At 34.1% G+C, this 23,027-nt stretch overlaps 2 protein-coding genes across 5 annotated transcripts in view; one reads left to right on the forward strand and one right to left on the reverse strand.

Annotated features, from left to right (window-relative positions):
- The window catches only part of LOC111638542 (neurabin-1-like), a 66,703-nt gene extending 50,672 nt beyond the window's left edge, over positions 1–16,031 (forward strand). The window contains exons 15-23 of one of the 3 annotated variants that reach the window (XM_023384267.1): positions 1,019–1,115; positions 1,242–1,398; positions 4,878–5,164; positions 7,419–7,483; positions 10,862–11,082; positions 13,023–13,331; positions 14,069–14,148; positions 14,217–14,399; positions 14,470–16,031. In XM_023384267.1, the coding sequence (XP_023240035.1) occupies positions 1,019–1,115; positions 1,242–1,398; positions 4,878–5,164; positions 7,419–7,483; positions 10,862–11,082; positions 13,023–13,331; positions 14,069–14,148; positions 14,217–14,399; positions 14,470–14,628 (1,558 nt within the window). In that variant the 3' untranslated portion in view covers positions 14,629–16,031. The remainder of the gene's footprint in view (positions 1–1,018; positions 1,116–1,241; positions 1,399–4,877; positions 5,165–7,418; positions 7,484–10,861; positions 11,083–13,022; positions 13,332–14,068; positions 14,149–14,216; positions 14,400–14,469) is intronic. The other 2 variants (XM_023384266.1, XM_023384268.1) reach the window with 2 other exon arrangements.
- A 671-nt stretch (positions 16,032–16,702) lies between these two features.
- Positions 16,703–18,352, reverse strand: LOC111638549. Of its 2 annotated transcripts, XM_023384277.1 has the most exons (3): positions 18,000–18,352; positions 17,086–17,797; positions 16,703–17,003 (listed from the first exon to the last, which is right to left on the reverse strand). In XM_023384277.1, exons 1-3 carry the CDS (start codon positions 18,170–18,172, stop codon positions 16,974–16,976), a joined length of 915 nt encoding a protein of 304 aa, XP_023240045.1. In that variant the 5' UTR covers positions 18,173–18,352; the 3' UTR covers positions 16,703–16,973. The 2 variants fall into 2 exon arrangements, with proteins under 2 accessions (XP_023240045.1, XP_023240044.1); XM_023384276.1 differs by having other exon boundaries at positions 16,703–17,797; positions 18,000–18,349.
- Positions 18,353–23,027: the final 4,675 nt, after the last annotated feature.

The following is a 23,027-nucleotide window of genomic DNA, read 5'->3' on the forward strand; positions in this document are numbered from 1 at the left end:
TATCTCTAGCGTTTATGCTATATAACTAAACGGACAGTTTATGGCAACTGCATTAATGTCCGCATTACCCACTGCATTGTGGCTACTACGTTTAATTTTTGATTTTTCTGAATTACATTTTAATTTAAAATAAAATAGTTTAAATTATGTTCTTTATACACAAGGTAGAATGAATTTTCAAGAATTCAAACTTTAAATGCAATGGAAATTGTATTTTGATCAATAGAGAATCCCACAATGTCCTAAATTAGACAATGTATTTGTTACTATTAAAATTTCTGGCTTGGTAATAAGATGTAGAGTATTTATGCTCTGGAAACTTAAACAAGTTGACGACTACTACTATAAAACAATTAAAGAATTACTGTTGTCAGTTTGCTTACTGTGTATATAAGTATTGAACAAATTCCAGAATATTTGATAATTTATATTCATAACAGCATTTAAAAATACATGATTTTAAACTACTGTACTAAAAACAATGATAACATAAGTTTAAAAACTAATCTGCAACTCTTTGAAAACTACATATCGCACACTTCATTTCCTGATATCATAAACAAACAAATAAAATTGAATAGTAATTAAATCTGAGCAATATAACAATTTTTTGTACCATTAGTCCACTCCATAAATAACAAATTTTATTTTATTTTATTGGTGGAGTAAACAAAAACATACTTTTACTCATAGTACTAAGCACTTACAAAGTGCATCGTCAGACATGAAACCGATAGCATTTGGACGGAACTTGGATTCTTAAGTCCAAAAGCATTCAGTGCTGCAAATAAAACTGTGTTTTTGTGACTTCGATAAGTAGAAAAATAGTAAATTTTTAAACTACAAAAAATTTTACGAGCGTCTCTGACAGTCTTTGTATTTGAAGTTTTCTATCAAAATTTTAAAAAAATTTATTAACAAGTCCGAATATTTCTCATTTGATATTTAGTGCGCTAAATTTATATTTCTGTTGAAAAAAATATAATTTACTTAATTAGATTTACTATTTTTTATTTAGAGAACAAGATTTTTTACACCAAGAAGAATTTCACATACAACAACTTCAGGAAAAAGATCACGAATATAATGCTTTGGTGAAAGCACTTAAAGACAGAGTAAGTTTCTTTATCTGTAGACAATTCCATGTTTACTATTTTATATGAGACAATAAAGTTTATATGTTTGTGTGTGTTTAATATATATAAATAGAGTTTCATTTTAATATTTTCGTGTGTTTTTAGGTAATTCTATTGGAACACGATTTAGTTGAAATGCAAAAGACGGCCGGATTGCCCGTTCAACTGCCATATAACAATAACAACATGAAGCAAATCACTTCTCAGATAAAAAGAGAAATTTCTTATACATCGAAGCCAAGAATTGCAACTAACATTTCATGTAAGAATTTTTACATTTTCGGTATTTAAGATATATTGGGTCGTCACAAATGAAATGGCTGTTTTTTAAAATTTAAACTTTAACTTTTCANGTGGTCTTGTTAGTACTGTAGTCACGGGCTATCGTATATCATATCTGCATTTCAGTTCTAGTCTCTTAATAACAGTAAAGTTTACAAATGTCATTAGTTCAGTCTGTTTTGATAGAACAATCTGTCCTTTCTCCCTTTCCAGTAGAACGTGTCCATGTTTCTTTCAGAAGTCACCTTATGGCCTATCTTTGGGCACAGTTTCCTTAGCTTGGAGGTGGGCTGGGCCAGTGAAAGAGTCAGTAGAGTCCGCCAACTCTGGATATTGGTCCCAGTGATAAGATGGTCATTGTCCAGGTCTTGACGTAATCTTATATACAATACTTCCAGGTGAGCTCTCACTAACATTTCATGTAAGAATTTTTACATTTTCGGTATTTAAGATATATTGGGTCGTCACAAATGAAATGGCTGTTTTTTAAAATTTAAACTTTAACTTTTCATGTGTGAACAATGCTGTATGTTTGCAATTGGAAGAACACGCATATAATGTGTGAATTAAAAAATGCAATCTCATTTATATTGCGAGTTTCACATGTTTAAGAGTACTTTTTCTGGCAGTGTGGAAAAAAAAAAGGAAATTGAATAATTTTATGAATGTAAGTGGGAATATGCACCCATCGAATCAGAACATCAATTGACTGTCCTGGAAATTGCGGAAAGGTTGAATGTACCGGACATTATTCAACTGTTTCTCTACATTTAAACATGTTAGAGAAAGTCAAGAAGCATGATTTGGAGGTCTGCGGTTCCTTAATTATTCATCACAAAATGAACGTATTCAAATGAAATTCTTCTGTCTTATTCTCCAGACTTTCTGCCAACAGACTATCACTTTTTTTTTTATTCATTTGAACAGTTTTTTGGGGAGGAAAGTCTTCAAGGAAGAAGATGCCTCAAGTACCTTTCAAAAGTACCTTTAATGACTTTTTGGCTTCTCATTCTCCTGATTTCTATCAAATTGGCCTTAATGCATTTCTGTTGTATTGGGAAAAGTATATTAATGTTGGTGGAGACAATTTCGATTGAATACGTAAGTTTTAAATGAAATTAATAAACGTTCAAAGTCGGAAGTAAAATTCGGCCATTTCACTTGCAACAACCTAATAATAGTATTCAGAATGAAGAGATGATGATNTCTGTAATTAGTCTGGAAACAAGGGGACCCAATTCTTGCATTCTGTGAAAATGGGTAAGGTTGACTGTAACATAATAATCTTTATCTTAGTTATCGTTACTTTTGCCCGAGCAACACCGGGCCCACCTGCTAGTTTTATTATAAATTATAGGTGATTTGAACATTGCAAATAATTTTGTGCATTTTGTAGCAATGCATGCCACAATATTTTTTAATTCATTTATGCATGCTACTGCATTGGAACAAATAATTTTCTGTAATAAAATGAGTAGTTTTTTTCAATTTTCTTCTTTTATGATAAAATTTATGTAATTTTGCTCACTTAATTCAATAAGTTATGTCCTGTCATTAGAAGATATGTATAGAAAAACCCAGATTGAATAAGCAAATATATAACCACTATTATATTGAACGTGTATTTATTAAAAAAGTAAAGACAGACAGAAATGATTTGTGCGCGATTCGATGAGAACTGTTAACATCAAATCAAAAATTGTATTAAAACTGTAAATACAACTAATAACCCGAAAGTGTTTTTGAATTATAATTGTTTAAGTTAACTGACGCCGGCCGTGGCACCCCAGGCAGCTGTCTAAGATAGCTTGGGTTGACCTCAACCACCTCTCGTAAAGACTGTCATTGCTCAGAACTGTTGGCAGTTGCAAAGGAAGGGGGTCTTACAGTAAACAAGCTTGTAGAAATACATTATTATCCATTTTAAGTTGAAAAAAGAAATTCTATAAGACAGGTTGTTAAAAATATTGTATATATTAGCGTATAAGTAAACTTTTTGAGTCTGGAAAAAATCCAGTATCGGGGTCGACTTATATGTCAGCTACAACACAGTTTATCACTCTGTGGGAAACAGGTGGAGCTGTGTTCCTAACAGTCACCATGCATCGTTTACTGTAACTCTGGCAAACTGTCGTAAATATTACAGACTAAAGCTCATTTATGGTTAACTTCCTTAACATAGCGATTAGCATAATAAAAGATTCTATATTATATATAGAGCTATTAGAAACAGTATGTAATATGTTAATATCTTGATGAAAATGGTGTGGTCTTGTTAGTACTGTAGTCACGGGCTATCGTATATCATATCTGCATTTCAGTTCTAGTCTCTTAATAACAGTAAAGTTTACAAATGTCATTAGTTCAGTCTGTTTTGATAGAACAATCTGTCCTTTCTCCCTTTCCAGTAGAACGTGTCCATGTTTCTTTCAGAAGTCACCTTATGGCCTATCTTTGGGCACAGTTTCCTTAGCTTGGAGGTGGGCTGGGCCAGTGAAAGAGTCAGTAGAGTCCGCCAACTCTGGATATTGGTCCCAGTGATAAGATGGTCATTGTCCAGGTCTTGACATAATCTTATATACAATACTTCCAGGTGAGCTCTCGTGGATGAGAGACTCCAAACCAAAAATTATCTTCAGAGGTCCTCGTCCGTTTTAAAGAGGATCATTCAGCCCAATGAGGGTCAAATCTGGAGCAGGGTCAGTAGGTCCTCCAGAAAAATTAGACCGTTCAAGAGGAAGACAAAATCGTTTTTTTTTTCCCTCAAACCATTAGGAACTAAACAACAATAAATTATCTGTTGTACTGTGGGTTTAAGAGACAATTTAAATGGTGGGTACAGATCTAAATCAGAATTTTGAATTGAAAATTTATAAGTTGACTTATACACCAATTTATATAATTTATTTTAGTTTTTAAGTAAAAATAACATGAAAAATTTCATTTGATACTGTATACTACGTATTCATTTGATACAAAATACTACATATTTCAAATGAAATGATATGTAGTATTTTGCATTATAAGTACAAATCTATAGTAAAATATTAATAAGACAGGGTTTTTGAAATGTACAGTGAGATAATGTAAAAAGCAAAAATTTGTTCAAAACCTGTTTATTCAGGAAGCCAAAAATATTATATTTCTAAAACATTTTTGACTCCACTTGGATCACTTTCCCAGGAATTGTTTGTAAATTCTTATAAGCTGGAACAGAACATCAAATAAAATCAAATCAAAGTACGGCATTCAAATTCGAATGATGGTACGTTACAGGATGACTAATGACCATTAAAATGCAATATAAATTAAGTAAGTAATATTTTTGGCTTCCCAAAAAAGCAGTTATAATTTGTAAATTGTCACGATGCCAATTATTATTATTATTATTATTATTATTATTATTATTATTATTATTATTATTATTAATTCATTTTCTTCTTCTTATTTTTTGATTAGTGTTGAAGAAATTAGAAATTGATGTATCCGACGGAGAACTTTCAGACAGCGACGTAAACAAGTTTGCCCTGAGTCCCGACGAAGAAGACGAGGAGAACAGCAAAAGATCTACCGTGGAACGAAAACCCATTAAAGAGGACTGTTTCGATAGGGCGGTTCCTCAGACTGAATTATTAGACATCAGTGCAGCTAAAGCAAAAGCCGAATTAGCTAGTAAAGGAAGTTTAGCTAATCGTCAGCCTCCTTCTTTAAAGAAACAGTCTAGTAATGGAAGTATGGAACTAAGTGTAAGTTAAGTTTCAATTATATTTTTAAGTAATCTAGTAGTGTCATAACTTTAAATATTAAAAACATAAACTTACACAAACACACACATATAAATTATATTTTTTATTATTGAAGAGTTTACATAAATCAAATTTATTTAGCTCGTATTGATTTTTCCTGCCGAGAAAAATATGTAAAGATGTAGCTGTACTTACACTAGTATCGTTACTCCTCTTTGCACGGCCATTTTTATCTAAACTGATGTTTAATTCAGTAAATTTTCAGGATATTAATTTTGTATTTTTTAATTTTATACTATTCTGAGGGCATGGAAATAGAAAAAGAATAATATAAACTGTCTTTTGGTGTTATTTTAGTGATAAAGGAAAATATGCAAACTGTACGACTTAACAATTGTTAGTTCTTTCGGTAAATCACAAAAATTAAGGAACAATCCACAGAGAAGAGACAGACACAGTCAACTTCCTGTACCTTTTGTAGTAACAAAAATTTCTTGATTAGCCAATTAGCAAGCATCGCTGTTTGTATTTAGCATTCTAGCAGCAGAAAGTAGAAATTCTGATGCGTTAAATAACTTTTTATGTTTGTTAAAGTCTGTTTTCATAGATGAAATTGTTACAGTTGTTTATTTTAAGAAACACATGGGTATCCCTCATACAACATGGTTTGAAAATTGGGGATATCCCCTTACACCACAACTTTTGGTTTCTCTCTAATGTGTTTTTGGAAATTCTCCATACAAAATTTCACGATTTTTAAATGTAAACTTTGTTATTCAATACATTTTTTTTTATTCAAGTAAGCATGCATGTTATTTTAAATTTGCCCACAAATTTTAGAATATTGAAATCTTCAATCGGTTCTGTGCCTTTCATTAGGTTTACTTTAATGAAAACTGCTAGGACAATTTGTTTTCTTCCTTGTCTTCGCTTTCCTAGCTAGAACAAGGAAACTGGGTGTTATTGTCGTTACTTTCAGACTTATGCCTATAATGCTATTATGTTTTGTTTTAACGGATTAATCTTCATATTTAGTAAAGTTTATTTAAACATTTTTAGGTAAGTGTTATTAAACTTTTTTTTAATCATAGGTAAGCAATCATTCATAAAATGACAAATGAAATTTGGTGATATCTCGATACTTGAACACAAATTCTGGAAAAAGATCGCTTGGTACTCGGCCGAACAAACGCGACCTGCTAGAACATATTTTTTATTTTGTCGTCCATAAAAAAATTTTTGATAAAAATAAGAAAAATGAAGATGTTGCCGATACTTTGTAAAAAGAAAACATTTTCATTTAACTAAAATTATTATTAATGCATAATACAGTACTTATATTTCTGATTATTAAAGGAATCGATAATTAACAAACATATATATTTCCAATCAGTAATTTTTCTCTTAGTCACGAAGAACTAACCCCACGTTTTGCATTATTCCTTCGTTTTGTATAGCATGGATTTTCGTAACACTGCAGTTTTTCAGAACATAACTACAGTGTTATAACAGGGATGCCCGTACTTATTTTATCACACTATCTGACAAGTAATATGGTTTTATGTAACTGTGGATGTTGTATTTCATAATATTCTGTGTAGACCAGAAAGTTTAAAATTAGAATGGTAACTGTGACTTTTTGAGGAGTTCGTATCAATTCAAAAGAAATATTTATAGGATAATACACTATTGTTTGTTTGATCAATATACAGTAGAGTCTGTTATCTGTATAACAGATTTGTGGGTGTCAGATTACAGCTGGTTGTTGGATTACTGGATTTTATATGTATGTACTGTACATCTGTGTCTCTCCGTTGCACTAATCAGATGATAACACGAAAATTTCATGTAAAATTTCCTAACTGACACAGACAGGTGCCGTAACAAAATGAGTCATTTTTTTCAATCTTGAGGTAGATAGATTTCTTAACATTGCCACTATGCACGATGATATGGCATCGTGCATGACCACAGTCTACCTTCACTTCAGTTTTAGCTCATGGTCTTAAGACTTTAGATATGAGTTAGTGCTTAAGCACATCTAAACAATTCTCATTTACAGAATACCAACATGTCAGATTGTTATTGGGTAATTCTAGACTATTGGTATCTTTTTAGAAGATGCCAGATTAATGAACTTCATATGTAATTAGAATATTAATTAAGTAGAAAGTAATTTGTTTTTTTTTTTTTTTTAATATGAAATTTAAATTATGACATGTGTAAACTTTATTAAAAATTGAATTATTTTCAGTCTCCAGGCGAAAGAAGTTCTGAGAGCTCTCTGTGCGATGATAGCGAGGATGAAATTATATTAAGGTAATTTAAAATAGCAAACTAATCTTAATTTATTTTTCGGTTGTGCAAAGAATTCTATATGATATACAATATGTTAAGTGCAATTTAACTTAAAAGCTTTCAACTAAACATTATTATGCTCTATGCCAATGAATGTATCGAATGACTCGTGCAATCCAGACGAGCAAACATTTGTATTATTTCCTATGGAGATCTTGTGTTTGGGAAGCTTTGTATATTTGTATATGTTTAGTCACATATATTTAGTACATTCTACACATTATGTCAAGTAGAGTTTATAAGTTATGATGGCTGAAAAATGCAAAAAAAAAATCGTTATCTGGTTATGAAACTACAAGTATTATGCAAATACCACTTTCAGTTTGTTGACATCCTCAATAAGAACCATTTTAAAAAGGGCAGATAAGATAGAAGCATTGGCAATTTTATCCACAAAATTTTTAGCTACAAAAATAATTAGAAGAAATGGAAAAAATGGTTTAGTATAGGCTTTCTCAACATCTTTAAGAAGAAACTGGAGACAATTCAGAAAATTCTGTGGCTAGAAGAACATTTATAGTGTAGGTTTTATTGATGAAGCGGCCAGTTTGAATATCAGAAATTTTTCTTTTATTATTATATTTTAATTTAGTGCTGTAAATAAATGTTACTTGGCCAGTCTTTTTACTTCATGGCCGAACAGCAATGGTGCTCATTAACTGTAACGACGTGACACAAAGTAACATTTATAACATTTACTTATATACAAAGTAGTATTATGTGTAATAAATTGCATTTTTATTTGGTTTATTCTCTGTACTACATGCATTTAACATTACATATTACAATCATAGTTTAAATATGTTACTTCAAACATCTGTTGAATGCTGTTTATTTTATATATCTTAAATGAGGCAATTTCTGTAGTTGCTATTGTACTTAATGATTGTAATATGTAAACGCTGAAGAGAGTTATATGTTGTGAGTTAAAACATGTACATGTTGTTATTTGCAATATTTTTGATTTATAATAATGTATAGAGAAAACAGTAGATATGTAGAGACAAAAGAAACAAGTATGACCCGAATTTAAAAGATTACAGAAGATTTTCAAATTAAATAGAAATTTAAATTGAAGATTTAACCAGGGCTGTGGAGTCGGAGTCATGGAGTTTTGATGATTGAGTCGGAGTCGTCAAAAAATCCGCCGACTCTGACTCCTTTTTACTTACCAACTTGTTACGTATATAAAACGGAAAAGTACTGGAATCGTGTCAAATTTGACCCTCCAAATTTTTTTTTTTTTTTGCAAATCTACACGTTTGGAGACCTCCTGAACCCCTGAAAAAAGTCAATAAAGGGGAAAAATTCGCGCGCGCGTGTGTGTTGGCGTCTGATTTGTTTAATTTCATTCTGACATATTGTTTAATATCTCAGAATGGGTAAAGTTTAAGAAACGAAATGTGGGACTGTAGCTTGCATATAAAAGGGCATTAATACTATTAGATTTTGGTTCTTAATTAAAGGTCGACAGGGTGAAGAGATAAAAATGGTCATGTGTCATATTTCTTAATAAATATTTTACTCGTTATTAGCGTTCAAAATTAAAAAAAAATAAAATAAAACTCGTCTCTACCCTCAAAGTAAGCTTTCTAGCCATTTTATAATAGTACAGTAAAACCCGTTAAGATGTTCTCGCCTAAGATGTTAGAATGTATATGGGAACACGATTTAGTTCAAACACTTTAACGCTTAATAACTAATTCCTGTCTTAAACCATCTGACTCCGACTCTGACCATTCTGACCACAAAAATTATTAGGCTTCAAACAGAATAAACAAAATCATGCCCCCCACCAGTAGTGTAGCGAAGGGGGGCGGCAGGGGCAGCCCGCCCTGGGCGGCACTTTTTAGGGAGCGGCAAAATTTCACAATAAATAATAATAATAACTTGTAAGAATTTGAACCATTTTATTTCATATTTTTGTCCACCTACGATTCGGACCGATTGAAATGAGCACGGAATAGTGTTACCATCCGACTCGCCGTCCGGGGATATCGTGTGCAACCTGTCGACCTTTTTTTCTTCTTTATTTTTTTGCTTGTACGATTCATTCGTAATCACATACACCTCCAATATCCAATAGAGCTAGGTCACTCGCGTTACTCCTATCCAAGTCTCCCTAATCGCTAACTGTAACTGATTTAGAATCGGCATGCACTGCATGTTATTCTTCTAATTGCAAAATGACATTGCGCATACGACAGGAATTTCTGTTCGAACAAACCTCACCTGCCGTCCGGGTCAGCTATTTTAAAAAGGTGGCAACACTAGCACGGAATTTTTAATTACTTATTCTGTGACGAAACTGAATTTTAATCTTTTAAATTGAGATACCTAAATAAGGGGGCGATGAAATTTTCCTCCTCCCCTGGCGGCTGACACCCACGCTACTCCACTGTCCCCACACAGTCTAACATCCACACATAGAAAAAACCTCGAATCTTTTGCATATCTCGAAATTTTACAGTGTCCTGAGTCCAAAAATGTAAAAATTTGGGAGGAGTCATTTTTTGACCGAGCGCTACACTTTTCCTCTGTTATATATAACAGCCGGAAAAGTAAAAATTATTGAATACATATTTATATATTACTTAGAGAGGTCTTTTAGCTTTGGAATAAAAAGTTTCTATGCTGTATCTTTATTACAACTCTATTTATTGAATATTTTATTCTGAGGTCACATGATGACATCAGAATTTCCGGGTCTCTTTCGGTAACAAGTCTGTCCCGAGTCGGAGTCGGATGGTAAGGAAGAGTCGGAGTCAGTAGATTTTTACGCGACTCCACAGCCCTGGATTTAACTACTTCTGAGCTGCTGTTTTTAATCTTGCCATAATTTTCAACTTTCAAACTTTGACGTGGCCAACTGTCGATCTTTTTAACTTGAATATTTTTGCTGCCTTGCAGACAAATTTGGATCTGCTTCAAACAGTTCTTTAAGCTTATCAGTCACTTCCTTAGTCGAAGTCTTTTCAGGATGTCCAGGATTTTTCTTTAAATTAACTTCATTACTGTCTTTATGTCTGCTTTATGCAGTGTTTGCTTTCTTTAGTGAAATGTTTGGTGGTTTTTTTGACACCGACTGTTCACATTTTCGTAGAAATGCACTATGCGCTCGGCAAATGCTTTATCATTTTTTGTCCTCCTGTTAAGATTTTATTTTAAAAATATTACACTAACACTTAAACTTCTGGAAATAAATGCTATTATATACATTTTCAATCTATTGAAGAAGGCCTTGAAGTGGTCAAAATTGTATGTATTAGCATTCATTTGCTAAAGTTTAGATTAGTTTGATGTATTTTCAACATAATTTAAAACTACAATAAATTACAGAATCCATGCCGGTGGAAATTCTGAAGAAACTAACCAAATGGAAGGAAGTTCAGACAGTGTATTTGTATTGACTGCCGAACACATTCAGTTCTCTTCTTTGGAGTCGTCTGCATTGGAATCTTCTGGAAATATTTCTTCAGTTTCTTCGCTAAATTGCCATTCGAAACCTCTGACTTTTGTAGAAGAAATAAAGGCAGCTGTTTTAGAACGACAAGCTAAAGGTAAGTATAAGCATAATTTACTGTTATTAACAAAATATAATCAAACAAAATTTGAATGTTTTCAAAAAGTATTAAAATCATGAAAATGTCTGGAAAGATTAATTGCATTTTTTGTTTCAAAGTTTTATTTTTTTTTTTTCAGATATTTTACTCCTTAGCTCTGTTAATTACATGCCTTTCTGTGTCACATTTGCTGTCTTTGTGTTTAAAATTTTACATTAGATTTCTCATTGCAAAAGTGATTGATATATTAATATCAATACAAATTTGTTTCCTTTCTCTAATTGTTATTTTGGAGAAATTTATACCAACTTAACTATTTGTTCAAATCCGATTCACTAACAATAACGACAAGAAATATATTTTGGTTTTAGAATTTTTTGGAAATTGTTGTTAATTAATCGAGAAACTTTAGACACACATTTTACTTGATCTCACACCTTTGTGCCTTTCTCAACATAAAATTTCTCTTTACATTTGTCCACATTATTATTACAATCCTCATTTGCATCCAGTCGTCACAGTTTTTGGAACAAAACATCATTATCGGAACAACCGATGTTATTATTATATTCCTTGTCATTTGTTCCTTCTCCCCCTTTCAAAATTGCTGTCATTTCGTTTCTTCTCATAATTTAACAAAGTTTGGAGTATATACAGTATATATGAATATATTTTTGGTCTAAAAAATACTCAAAATATTTTGATTACCTAATTACTATGATACTTATCATAATTAACATATTATTTTATTGTTTTTGAGAATGAAAATCAAAAGATAAAATAATTTTATATATTCTTCCACAAATAATGCATTTTTGAGATTAAAAGCAATGTTGGAATTATATGGAATTCCATTAATTAATTTTGAACTCTACAAAACCGGACGCCGTTTTAAACGGATGGATCGAGGCACTGGAAAGTTTTACAGAAACGTTTTTGATGTCTGCCCAGTCCATTAATTAGCATCATTAATTAACCTCTATGTGTTCTTTCAAAATTTTAAGGCGTACTTAATTGTGTAGTAGTAATTTTTATAACTACAAAGTCAACAAGATTTCCTTTAAGGTTTTAAGGTTCTTTTGAGAGTTGTGTCTTGTATATTTTCTTGCAATCTGGTGAAGATTTTAGAATAGTCAACAAGCTTATAAAAATAATAATAATAAATCAGCAATTACACAGAACTCTCCCAGAAATCTTTGGAAGATGGATAAGGTGTCATTCCCGCATTCTCTCTTCTACAGGCGTCATATCCCCCCACACTACACAAAAGTCTGGGAACATTACAATTGAATAGAAACACATAGATCACACTATGGAAGGCCACTTTACATGTCATATTGTAGGAAATTCTTGAATACAGACACATGTACCGACACACTTATTTATTTAATTTTTGCCCTTGTTTTGGTTGCTATGCTTTGACTCTGGTCTGGCATAGTATACAGCAACTGGTGTCAACCGAGTATAATTCACTAAACCCAACATAATAATAATAATATCATGATTTCATTGTTTTTCTAGTGTTTATTTCTAAACTCTGATGTTAACTTAGACAAAAGCATCTTGTAGATCTATCCAATTCACATCTTTCTTATATTCTTTTGTTAATTTTTGAATGATGAGATCTTTTTTTATGATTAAAACTTGGATAAAGTGAAAAATTTCACTCGCTTGTGAGGATTTTGTTAGATTTCAACATAAAAATCATCATACAGGGGGAAATTAATTGTTTAGAATGTATACAATTGACTGAATGTTTAAGGATATAGACATTGTGGAATATTCACCATAAAGTATCCTCTATATTTCATGAGATAGAAGAATTAAACCGTCCAGTTAGATTTAATGTTTCTCGGATCTTTCAGTAAATAGAATTAAAACATTACCTAGATTTTTATATATATAATATTGAATTAAATTAATTTAATCTTGCATAGCAAAGAAAAAGGCTATGATGGAAGACGGGGACGGAGATTCGTGCAGTGCGGGTTACGAACACGGTCTTCCACAATATGAGAATTACTCGGAGTCAAATTCTTTAATATCCGAAGAAGAAATTATTTCGAATCAGGAGATGTCAAACGTTTCTTGGCCCGGCTCCCCTCCTCCCAATATTTCTGTTATGCTAAAAGTGCCTGTAATCGGTGACGAAATTGGTGATGGTATAATTAGTATAGATGGTGATGGTGATGGTGATTGGGAAGGTGAAGGTGATGGTGACGGCAAAGCAGATTCTTTTCAAGAAGGTAATAATAATAATATTATTATTTAACATTTATTTTTGTGTAATTTTAATTAATGTAGAAACACAGAAAAACAATTATCGGTTGGAATTCCGCTCTGGAGATCCTTCAATTTCCATGTCAACACTATTGTTCCGTATTACACCGTAGGGCCATCTTAATTGCATTATAGGCCCGGGGCAAAGCAGCACACTGGGCTGCCTACATAACCTGCGGGTGATCAGAAAATTAGCGTGGGGGCCCCACGTTAAGATGGCACCGTTGCACTGCTCTTTTCCTTGTGGATTTCTTCACGCTGCACGTTGCATGGAATATCAAAACACGTGGACTTTTTTAATATGGGGCTTAAACTCTTTCTAAATAATAGGGTCTGCTCAATCCTCTACCGGAGATGCTTAAATATCCAAATTTCCACTGCCATTCTGTATTGCACGGCTCTCTTCCTTGTGGATTTCTTCATACGCATGTTGCACGGGATGTCAAAACTCGCTAATTTTGTAATGCGTAGCTTAAACTTTTTCTAAATAATGGTACCTTCTCGGTGATCCTCCACCACTTTTTTCTTTTTCAATCTTTGGCTCGATTCTGTTGCGTTGCAGACAGGCGAACGACTTTCGAAATTGACGTAGCGGTTGGAAAATGCTTCGGTTAACGTTCCTAATTAGAAATTTGGAAAATTTTTCATAGTTAAGCAGGGCTTTTCGGAAACGTTTGCTTAATGTTTTAATTGTTAAATTCAGATACAGAAGCAGAAACACACGAGAAAGACGTGAAGAGAATGTGCAGTCCCAACGCTCAGAAAAACGAATCGGGAAGTTACGTGAGTATTTTAATTTTATTCGTAATTTACTCAAGGAACGTTTCGCTGACCGATTCCGTAAACAACAGGAGGAGGGGACGGAAAAGGATAGGAAGGCCCACCACTGGCAAAGTGGTCCCGTGCACCAGTGGACGGCCAATCAAGTGGGCCAGTGGCTGTTGGCTCTGGGACTGGAACAGTACATCCCGAAATTCGTGGAGAGCGACGTCACCGGACAGATTCTGCTTCAAGTGGACAGCGCACGTCTAAAGGTAAGAACCCTTTCCCCACCCTACCCCGCATAAAGGACCGAGTACAAGTCTAACGGGGGCAATCGTTTAGGTGTTGGGCGTGGCCAGTAGCGGCGACAGGTCCCTGATCAAGAAGAAGGTGAAGGAAATGAGATCCATGCTGGAAAAGGAGAGGAAGGCACACGTGAAGGAGCAGAAGGCCCGAGAGAAGCAGCAGAAGAAGGCGGAAAAGGCGTCGAAGAAGAAGTGAATGGGTGGTCCCCCCCAATTCCGAAAGTGTAGAGGGCGCGGATACGGAACGTATTATCGGTTGTGTTTTCTCAGGTACATCGCGGACCGAGCTCTAAACTGCCAATTGTAGAGCCTCGAACGGCGACAATCCCGGAAGCTATCACAATATTGTTTCGTAGACACAAGTTATTTTTGTTTAATTATTTCGTTATCGCGAAGTAATTTTTTTTTTTTTAAATAATAACGGGACCGAATTTCTTTACGACGAAGTATTTTATACGTACGCGTAGTTGTTTTTGTAGGATTATTTTCTACCAATCGGGAGCGACGACAGCGCCCTTTCTACCGACGGCGGAGATTCCGCAAAGTGATTTTTTTTTATATTAAATTATTCGGTCGCGACGAAGCTTTATATATATAATTTTTTTACCACGCGTGAGGAAATTTTCGTATTTAACCGGTTTTACACAAATCTTTGTAAGGGAAACTTTTTAGAATTTTTTTATTGGGTGAAAGAGAAGCTATTTTTCACAATATTTACACAATTTTTCCACAGAAAATTTTATTTTGTAGACTTTTTCCCTCCCTCTCCATCCGTTAACGACGAGGACCCGCCGACTTTATTTTTACGCGGGTCGTCGGGTTTTGTATCAGTATTTTTTATTCGGAAAAACTGCGCGTAAAAAAAACCCCCTTTTCATATTCCGGTCCACCTCTCTTGTAAATAATGCACATAATGGCACTTCCATTTCGCAGTTTACCTACCGACGAAACGCCCTCATGCCGATTCCCCCATAAAAGGAAGAAGAAGAAAAGAAAAGAATGGCTTTGTTTTTTTGTAAATGCGAAATGTAAATTTCACCCTCGGAATAGCGTCGAAAACGTAGTTACGGGCGAACGGTTTTCGAATTCGTGATGCCGCGTTGCCCCCTGTTTTAGCGAATTTGCAAAATTCGCCCCGTGTACAGTCTCTTTTAAGAGATGGCCAAAGGAAGGAGGGTTTGGTCCTTTCTCCTTCTGGTTCCTCCTCCTAACGCTTGGTACGAAACGATTCGTATCCCGAGTCGAACTTTTTACTCTAATACCCAGATTTACCGTCTTTCTAGGAGGCGCGAGGGTGTTCCAATCACTCTATTTATTTTGTATAGCGAAATTGTTTTTTTCCCTTTATTTAATAACACATCCGAGATTATTTGTCGCGATCTCCTTTTTTATAAATGTTATTTACGCATCCAATGACTTTTGTAAATGAAACCGAATAAATTGTCTTTCTAACAGAACTTTAGCTTCTCTCTTTTACCAGTCGAAGGCAAAGGAAGGCCCTTTCTACCACACCTCCGTGGGGTCGTCCACCCTTGTAATCCCTCCAGTGGGCATAAAATGTAACGACAGAAGCGATACAGTAGACATTCTTTTGGCCGAATCACGTGGGCACGAAAACAGGCACGTGAATTGCACGGTTTAAATACTACTGTATTTAAACCGTGCAATTCACGTGCCTACTGTATTTAAATACTACTGTATTTAAACCGTGCAATTCACGTGCCTGTTTTCGTTTAAATACTACTGTGTTTAAACCGTGCAATTCACGATCCCGTTCAATCACCTCGTAAGAATACCCACGTTTAAATACTACTGTATTTAAACGTGGGTCTTCTTACAAGGTGATTGGTTGAATGTTCGCTTGATTTCCTGGATGTACGTATGCCTGGCCGAACCCATGTTGAGCTTTTGTTAAGAATTCCTCAGTGCTCTCGGAGTAGAAAGAATTTAAAAAATGCTCACGCATCGAGTTACGGTTGCGTCACGAGTAATTCTTATGAGACTGGAGAAACATGATTTTGACGTCACTTTCCTCTCGTGGTTCGCAAATGTCACTATTCCGATCCCGGTAAATCGAATAGTGTGGGCCTTCCACGAGATCAAACACGTGGAGGGCGAGTCAGAAAGATGGGTACAAATAAGACGCGATTTCGATGGGGGACCAACCAGGGGGAAACTACTTATTGGGGCCCTGCAGCAAATTAAATTTATATTAAAGTAAAGAAGGTGCACGAATTCTCAATACAGGTAATGAAATTTAGTGCCTGAAATTACAGACAAGAACAAGGCAAAATTTTATTTAATAATTTAAGAAGTAGGTAGTAATATGAAAGTATACTTTCGTATTGGAGATTTTGGGATTTTGTTTGCCTTTCTTGTAGAAATAGTGTATTTGAGGATCCGCCTGTACGGAATTTTCGGGGATTTTTTCTTCGTCTGTTATTTTCGCATTGAAACGGTACGTCGAATTCTTTTTCAGAAGAATGGGGCGATCCAATTTTATAACCCCTTGTTTGTTACATTGCAAAGATAAATTTTCTATTATAGGATTGTCTGGAGCATCCTCGTAACCTGAAAAATCAATCATTATTCCGTTTTCTTCCTTGTGTCCTATCGGCAGCATTATTTTAATTAGAAAACAATCGGCCTCAACTTTTACTTCACAGACGAATTCGGATTTCTTTGTGACACTCGATTTGGCCACGTCCCGAATGGGATCGCCTCGGTGGTTGTACGTAATCCACGTTTCGTCTGAGTATTTCCGTTGTACTCGGGTATTACACACGCATTCTGGAACTTTTTCGTTTTTTGAGCCGCGCTCTATACAATCGTGGATGGTTCGTATTTCTAGTTCTGTTAAAATGTTCTCGAACTTATCGTATATGCCGGTGTTTAGATCATCCTTCGACAACGCCAGGACACGAATTGATGGAAGGAATGGCTCTAGAATGGTTCTCATTTGTACATAGAAGTCGTCTTCTTGGAATACCACTCCTAGTGCTTGAATCTTCTCGGATGCCCAATAGTAGATGCCGCGGATCAAATTTATCTCGTCTAAAGTATCGTACACGGGACGAGAAACGATTCTCTCGATGATTTTTTCGTCACACCGCAAAAAGTCCAGGTGTCTAAATACTAGTTTCCACGATGAATCGAACTCCCTCCAGCAGTAGTATTGAATTAACTTGTCGTCTTCGTCATACGAGAAGTCGTAAATGGAACAAAGATTACTGAAACGTATTAATTTAATTATGGCATCACGACTTGTGTCTTTCAGGGCCGTTATATCGTAGTCTTTGCTTATTCTGTACATTTGCATTGCATTGTCTGCGCTTGCAAACTGACAGTCTTCATTTTTCAAACAGCTGTGGGAATAGTAACAACGATCAATTTTCAATGTATAAACAAAACCATATTTTGGATTTTGATATTACGTCGATGCAGCACGTGGACAGTTTACATTTTGGGGGCTTTCTTCCCTTTACGTATTAAAAACCTTGAAAAACGCTACTCGGATGGCCCGTTGGTGGTGCTGTCCACCTTTCGACAAAGATTTAAAATAGTTACCTTAAAATCTGTGTTGTTTCCGAGCAACTCTCGGGCAGCAAAATGTTGTGTGATCCATTTTGGGGCATGCGTGACAGTATGGAACCAAACGTGGCACTTGTATTCCTCAAGTCAGAACTTGCAAGAGTTTCGTGTCGATGTCCATCCCGACAGAAAATAGTAACACATGCCATTATGTCCGATGTTAATTTAGACTGACACAAAATGCTCGATTGATTGTTATTGCAACAATTACTTTTTTATGGTATTATTATTATTATTATTATTATTATTATTATTAAATTTCTGTAAATATTAACCCAAACAAACACACGTCTTTGTTGTTTCAACCACCTTGGCTATATCACAGGATTCATCTATCTACATGAAATTAGACTGCGTGTTGTTTCTTAATAATATACTAAGTGACACCAGAAAATTTTCCAAGCTGGCCACGTGGAGTTTTCCCGGGTTTTTATTCGCGTCAGTAAAAGCTAAGGGCCGGTTTTCCTTAAAAATACCTCTCGGGAGGCATTTTTCCCCGCGGCAGATCTCCCGTGTTTCGCGTTGTTATAACCAAAATAAACCTAAACTTACTGGCATAATGGTTAGTTTCCGTGTCAATACAGAATTTCATTAGTCCGACGGTACAAAAGCAGGAAAAGTATAAGTGCCAGTTTGTGTACATTTTGGTACTGTACTTTTTACCATAGCTTTGAATTTTGAAAAGGGTTTAAAACCCTTAAACTTTTCATTACTAAATGCCTAAAGTTATCATCGTGCAAGGTTAATTTTTAAAACATCGCTCCGCTTTGCATGGCTTCGTTTCGCGATCTTAAAATAATTTAATTTTTCACAGTTTAAATTCTTCATTTTCAAATTAGGTTGCGTGGTTTTGTAAGCAATCCCGATTTAAAATGAGTTGATATACTATTGCAACACAAAAAATTTACAAAAGCATTAACGCTCTTGGTGGCAACGATGGCTACTATTAATCACCATTGTATTTTAAGTCAAAATATCTAAGTCTATACCACGCGTTGGGCAAGATCGTAATTTTAGAATCTATTTTTCTCATTTAAGTCTAGATTGTTTAGTTTATTCTTAGATTAGAGTTTTAGGCAATTAGACAAGTGATATAAATCTAAATTGTTTCATTTCGAATTTAGCTATTTTCTAGATTTCATATAATTATTATAAATAAGGTAAGATCATAGTTTAAACCGGTAAGTGTAGTGAGGGCCAATCAGAGAGGGGGAGAGGAGGTTCAACTGCCCCGGGCCTCAACTTGGCAACTCCATATGTTAAACAAAAATATATGAAAAGGTAAAGCGATGTCATGGCTCGTAGAACGGCCTAAATTATGCAGTTAAATACAGTAGAGAGTCGATTTTCCGAAACGTCAATCATCCGAAAGCATTCCAGTCGGCAAATTTAAATTTTCGCCAGTGCTGTGGCGCTTCAATCTTTGGCTATGTCTTGGGCTACTCAAATATTTTACGTTTTTGATACTAAATTAATATCNCATATTTTTTATTTCATTGTCCATAAAAAAATTTTTGATAAAAATAAGAAAACTGAAGACGTTGCCGATACTTTGTAAAAAGAAAACATTTTCATTTAACTAAAATTATTATTAATGCATAATACATACTTATATTTCTGATTATTAAAGGAATCAATAATTAACAAACATATATATTTCCAATCAGTAATTTTTCTCTTAGTCGCGAAGAACTAACCCCATGTTTTGCATTACTCCTTCGTTTTGTATAACATGGATTTTCGTAACACCGCAGTTTTTCAGAACATAACTACAGTGTTATAACAGGGATGCCCGTACTTATTTTATCACACTATCTGACAAGTAATATATTTAAACAAAACAATTACAAATGGTTTTATGTAACTGTGGATGTTGTATTTCATAATATTCTGTGTAGACCGGAAAGTTTAAAATTATAATGGTAACTGTAACTTTTTGAGGAGTTCGTATCAATTCAAAAGAAATACTTACAGGACAATACACTATTATTTGTTTGATCAATATACAGTAGAGTCTGTTATCTGTATAACAGATTTGTGGGTGTCAGATTACAGCTGGTTGTTGGATTACTGGATTTTATATGTATGTACTGTACATCTGTGTCTCTCCGATGCACTCATCAGATGATAACACGAAAATTTCATGTAAAATTTCCTAACTGACACAGACAGGTGCCGTAACAAAATGAGTCATTTTTTTCAATCTCGAGGTAGATTTCTCAACATTGCCATTATGCACAATGATATGGCATCATGCATGGCCACAGTCCACCTTCACTTCAGTTTTAGCTCATGGTCTTAAGACTTTAGATGTGAGTTAGTGCTTAAGCACATCTAAACAATTCTCATTTACAGAATACCAACATGTCAGATTGTTATTGGGTAATTCTAGACTGTTGGTATCTTTTTAGAAGATGGCAGATTAATGAACTTCATATGTAATTAGAATATTAATTAAGTAGAAAGTAATTTTTTTTTTTTTTTTTTTTTTTTAATATGAAATTTAAATTATGACATGTGTAAACTTTATTAAAAATTGAATTATTTTCAGTCTCCAGGCGAAAGAAGTTCTGAGAGCTCTCTGTGCGATGATAGCGAGGATGAAATTATATTAAGGTAATTTAAAATAGCAAACTAATCTTAATTTATTTTTCGGTTGTGCAAAGAATTCTATATGATATACAATATGTTAAGTTCAATTTAGCTTAAAAGCTTTCAACTAAACATTATTGTGCTCTATGCCAATGAATGTATCGAATGACTCGTGCAATCCAGACGAGCAAACATTTGTATTATTTCCTATGGAGATCTTGTGTTTGGAAAGCTTTGTATATTTGTATATGTTTAGTCACATATATTTAGTACATTCTACACATTATGTCAAGAAGAGTTTGTAAGTTATGATGGCTCAAAAATGCAAAAAGAAATCGTTATCTGGTTATGAAACTACAAGTATTATGCAAATACCACTTTCAGTTTGTTGACATCCTCAATAAGAACCATTTTAAAAAGGGCAGATAAGATAGAAGCATTGGCAATTTTATCCACAAAATTTTTAGCTACAAAAATAATTAGAAGAAATGGAAAAAATGGTTTAGTATAGGCTTTCTCAACATCTTTAAGAAGAAACTGGAGACAATTCAGAAAATTCTGTGGCTAGCAGAGCATTTATAGTGTAGGTTTTATTGATGAAACAGCCAGTTTGAATATCAGAAATTTTTCTTTTATTATTATATTTTAACCTAGTGCTGTAAATAAATGTTACATGGCCAGTCTTTTTACTTGGCCGAACAGTAATGGTGCTCATTAACTATCGGCGAGACTGTGACGCAAAGTAACATTTATAACATTTACTTATATACAAAGCAGCATTATGTGTAATAAATTGCATTTTTATTTGGTTTATTCTCTGTACTACATGCATTTAACATTACATATTACAATCATAGTTTAAATATGTTACTTCAAACATCTGTTGAATGCTGTTTATTTTATATATCTTAAATGAGGCAATTTCTGTAGTCACTATTGTACTTAATGATTGTAATATGTAAACGCTGAAGAGAGTTATATGTTGTGAGTTAAAACATGTACATGTTGTTATTTGCAATATTTTTGATTTATAATAATGTATAGAGAAAACAGTAGATATGTAGAGACAAAAGAAACAAGTATGACCCGAATTTAAAAGATTACAGAAGATTTTCAAATTAAATAGAAATTTAAATTGAAGATTTAACCAGGGCTGTGGAGTCGGAGTCATGGAGTTTTGATGATTGAGTCGGAGTCGTCAAAAAATCCGCCGACTCTGACTCCTTTTTACTTACCAACTTGTTACGTATATAAAACGGAAAAGTACTGGAATCGTGTCAAATTTGACCCTCCAAATTTTTTTTTTTTTTTGCAAATCTACACGTTTGGAGACCTCCTGAACCCCTGAAAAAAGTCAATAAAGGGGAAAAATTCGCGCGCGCGTGTGTGTTGGCGTCTGATTTGTTTAATTTCATTCTGACATATTGTTTAATATCTCAGAATGGGTAAAGTTTAAGAAACGAAATGTGGGACTGTAGCTTGCATATAAAAGGGCATTAATACTATTAGATTTTGGTTCTTAATTAAAGGTCGACAGGGTGAAGAGATAAAAATGGTCATGTGTCATATTTCTTAATAAATATTTTACTCGTTATTAGCGTTCAAAATTTAAAAAAAATAAAATAAAACTCGTCTCTACACTCAAAGTAAGCTTTTTAGCCATTGTTATAATAGTACAGTAAAACCCGTTAAGATGTTCTCACCTAAGATGTTAGAATGTATATGGGGACACGATTTAGTTCAACCTCGTTGTTTTTTGTTGCGCCACTTAGCGGAGCCCCACAGTCTTTCAATGTTTTGAGTGTGAGCACCCGTTGTTGGATCAACGAAATTATATTTATGGTTTACAGTAAAATGACTGTAACCTGCTCTTTCTAATTCATCCGTCCTGTAAGCTCGCCAACAGTCAGAATAAATTGTTGATTCTTGTTCAATGTGCTCCACGATTTTTGTCATTAGTGTGGTTGCTTCTCTATTAGGAACTGGAACGAGAAAACAATCACCAGTTTTTCGGCATATTCCGCCGAATATCCACTGTTGTGGAAGAACCCATCCAGCGTTGCTTTTTCGCCTTGTGAAAAGCGTTTCGTCGATTTCCACGATTTTTCCGGGACCGCCTATTCGCCTGTTCGGTTGTTTCAACAAATGTAAAAAACATACCTCCCTCAAAAAACTATTCCAGTCTATAGTTGTTTTGTTGCAAATATTTAGATGTTTTCGACACCACTTTATAGATGTAACTTCCTCCGTCCAATGGTAAATAAATCTTACCGCCGTTAAAAATGGTATCCGTGATCCGCTAAACCAATTATTAGAACGGATGCTTATCATTACATCACAGCTACTTATGGTGCATCTCCAAACGCCTTTAGATATATTTAATTTCATTTCATGCCCATTTTTACATATTCG

This window comes from Centruroides sculpturatus, unplaced genomic scaffold (genome assembly GCF_000671375.1).
Source record: "Centruroides sculpturatus isolate CEXI.00-Female unplaced genomic scaffold, Cexi_2.0 scaffold1194, whole genome shotgun sequence".
In the NCBI taxonomy this organism is placed as follows: domain Eukaryota; kingdom Metazoa; phylum Arthropoda; class Arachnida; order Scorpiones; family Buthidae; genus Centruroides; species Centruroides sculpturatus.

Coding starts and splice junctions, on each gene's coding strand:
- LOC111638549 (XM_023384276.1), bottom strand. CDS start 18,172: ATGGCATGTGTTACTATTTTCTGTCGGGATGGACATCGACACGAAACT. Junction 17,798..17,999: donor GAAACAACACAGATTTTAAG/GTAACTATTTTA, acceptor CTATTCCCACAG/CTGTTTGAAAAATGAAGACT.